This window comes from Microtus oregoni, unplaced genomic scaffold (assembly GCF_018167655.1).
Source record: "Microtus oregoni isolate MIOR12 unplaced genomic scaffold, Mior012 000402F_ref0000166, whole genome shotgun sequence".
Lineage (NCBI taxonomy): Eukaryota > Metazoa > Chordata > Mammalia > Rodentia > Cricetidae > Microtus > Microtus oregoni.
In genome coordinates this window covers 16585-19079 of record NW_024545013.1, presented here as the reverse complement: position 1 = coordinate 19079, position 2495 = coordinate 16585, and the positions used below count along the sequence as shown (strand labels likewise).

Genomic DNA, 2495 nt, shown 5'->3' with positions numbered 1-2495 from the left:
TCTAATAGCTTTACTACTTGCTATTAGTCTTACACTGATGGACAAAACATTTCAGAATAACCCAGGAATCGCCACCAAGTACACACTACAATTCAGATTAGCAAGTATATGGCGATTTTGTCTCAGTCCAAAATAGCTAAATTGAATTTTGTTTGGAATCAAAGTAAAGTTTCCTCAATTAATTAATTAGAATTGAAAACAAGATGGCACAACTGACAAGTAACTGCAGGGATGGTGATGGATACTCAAAAATCAGCACAGGAACCTGGATTTTCCGGTGCTGCGGTCTGCTGGATCTGGGCTGACTTCACCATGTTCTTCTTGGTTCTTTTGTTCTTCTTCTTTTTCTTCCTCCTCCTCCCCCTCAAAGATGCCGGATTTGTCATTCCGGGTATCACAATGGGATTCGCCTGTTTATTTAGTAAAGATCATTAAAAACCCGACAGAAAAAAATAGCCTCATTCCCACCCAATAATGCCACCCACCTCTACTCTCGGGATAAAGAGGGGCAAATGAGTAACTACAAAACCAGTAATCACCTCCCTTCTCTCTGTTCATGCTACCCCTTCCCTAATCTTCACACCTCTGCCACCTGCTCATCCCCACGGTGACAATTCTTTCCCTTTTCCAGCAGATATCCCAAACAGTGATGTTCACTTCCTCTCCTTTGAGGAAGACATCAGAAGCATTGGTCCCCATTGCATGCATTACACCTCGGCAGTACCTGGGCAGGGAGATGCATGTTTGCCTCAAGTACGAATTCCATGGTTAATTTTTCTCAAGCCATGAATACTAACACTCCCTTCCCAGCACGGGCTCCAAACTAGTTCACCCATGCAGAGCATCAAGCTCCTAAGAGCCTCGACACCTTTGAAAGCCATAAACAGAATGAGCAACACCATTTGCTCGTTCTTTTATTGTCAGATTTCCGTTCTATTAGCTCCCAAGCTCTCTTTTGGACATCTGGGCTACATACTGAGCTCAAGGCCAATCTAGGCTACATGAGACTGTCTCAAATCAAAAACTAGTAAAAATTGCTATAGGCCTGACCTCCATCACAGAGATCCCCCCGCCTCTGCCTCCAGAGTGCTGGGAGTCAAGGCTTTGCCCACCACTGCCTGGCATGAACCAATTTTTTAACCAGATCCATTTGACCTCAGAGGCATTTCCCGCCCAGCCATGACTTTGCCCACTAGAGGCCAGCACTGAGCAGAGTCATTTGTTGCACCCAGAGAAGCCCTGATCTCATCCTCCCTCTCCCTCTCAGTGACAATCTTTGTCCTTATTCCCTTCCTCCCAACCGATGCCCAGCACTAAACCCCTCATCCAGGTCCCTAGAGCTTGTTTCCTTACCCTCTGAGGTCATGGCGTGCTCGGTGACTTCCTTTTTTGGTTCTTCTTCCGCTGTCGCCTGTACTGCCATCTCTTCTCCTGCTTGTTCCTGGGCTGCTGCCCTAACTGCTGGCTCCCGCGTGTAAAGACGTGGCTCTGGCAGGTAATGATCTGCTGCTTCCTCGAAGTCTAGAGGCTCCTCCAGCTCCGGAAATGTAGAGATAATCTCTGGCAAGCTTCGGGCCAGGCCTAGAGAGTATGAGGCCCGGGCCTCATACTCTGTGGCCCTCACTGTGGATGGAATGGGCCCGGATGGAACTTGGACCTGACTCGAGCGGCCAGAAGCTGAAGGACCAGGTGTTTCCACCATTCTGTGGTTTGCACGGGGGCGCCTAATCGTGGCTTGGTCGTTGTGATAGACACGGTTGAGAAGGGCACGGATCACATCCATAAACATAAATAGGAAGCCAGCCATTGGGAATCGTTGGTCAGCCATCATTTCTTGATCTCTTATGTTTTCCATCTCCTCCTCTGCCCCCTCCTCCTCAGCAGGTTCAATATCTGAGTCTTCCTCAGCACCTGAGCTCTCTCTCCTATCACCCGCTTCTTGCTGGTTTCTCTCAGGCCCAACATTGTCCACCCCCCTAGGATGAAAGGCCAGTATTTCTTCAATGGCAGGTGTGGCAGAGGCCCCATCGAGGCCGGACTCATGGCCCATCTCGCTGCCCCCTGCAGCTTCTTGTACCCACTCTCCCTCAAGGGCTACTGGGTTGTCTGGGGACTCTCTGGTTGGATCTTGATCCCCTGGGGCAGACATGACACTATAGATCCCTCACCAAGGCCTTGAGTGAGTTGTGTTAAGGACGACAATGGCTACTCGGACCGTAATGGCCAGGACGATGTTAGATGACTAAGGACCACGATGACAGGACAAACAGGAAGTTGCTGGCCCCAAAAGACAGTCGACAGGGGCGTTAGAGGAGAGGGGGCTTTGGAAGAGACAGTTGGTGAAAGGACAAAAGTCTATGATGGTACCTGAGGTGGTCCCATGGAATTAGTCGGGACACGAGAGGAGAGGAGGCCAAACAGGGTGGATGGAGGCCATCCCGCGAGGCTCTTCTAACATCCGGGGACTAGACAGGAAGTACTCATGTCACAGCTTG

General features: G+C 49.8%; 1 protein-coding gene across 1 annotated transcript; it reads right to left on the bottom strand.

The window, feature by feature from the left end:
- Window positions 1–252: 252 nt before the first annotated feature.
- On the bottom strand, window positions 253–2149 carry LOC121445727 (cancer/testis antigen 47A-like). The gene is made up of 2 exons (XM_041647875.1): window positions 1354–2149; window positions 253–410 (listed from the first exon to the last, which is right to left on the bottom strand). The coding sequence occupies exons 1-2, from the start codon at window positions 2147–2149 to the stop codon at window positions 253–255; spliced, it is 954 nt and encodes a 317-aa protein (XP_041503809.1).
- Window positions 2150–2495: the final 346 nt, after the last annotated feature.

Bases quoted from the DNA above. Each gene is read 5' to 3' on its own strand.
- LOC121445727 (XM_041647875.1), bottom strand. From the start codon at position 2,149: ATGTCTGCCCCAGGGGATCAAGATCCAACCAGAGAGTCCCCAGACAAC. The intron at 411-1,353 runs GTAAGGAAACAA...CTAAATAAACAG, and splicing joins GCACGCCATGACCTCAGAGG to GCGAATCCCATTGTGATACC.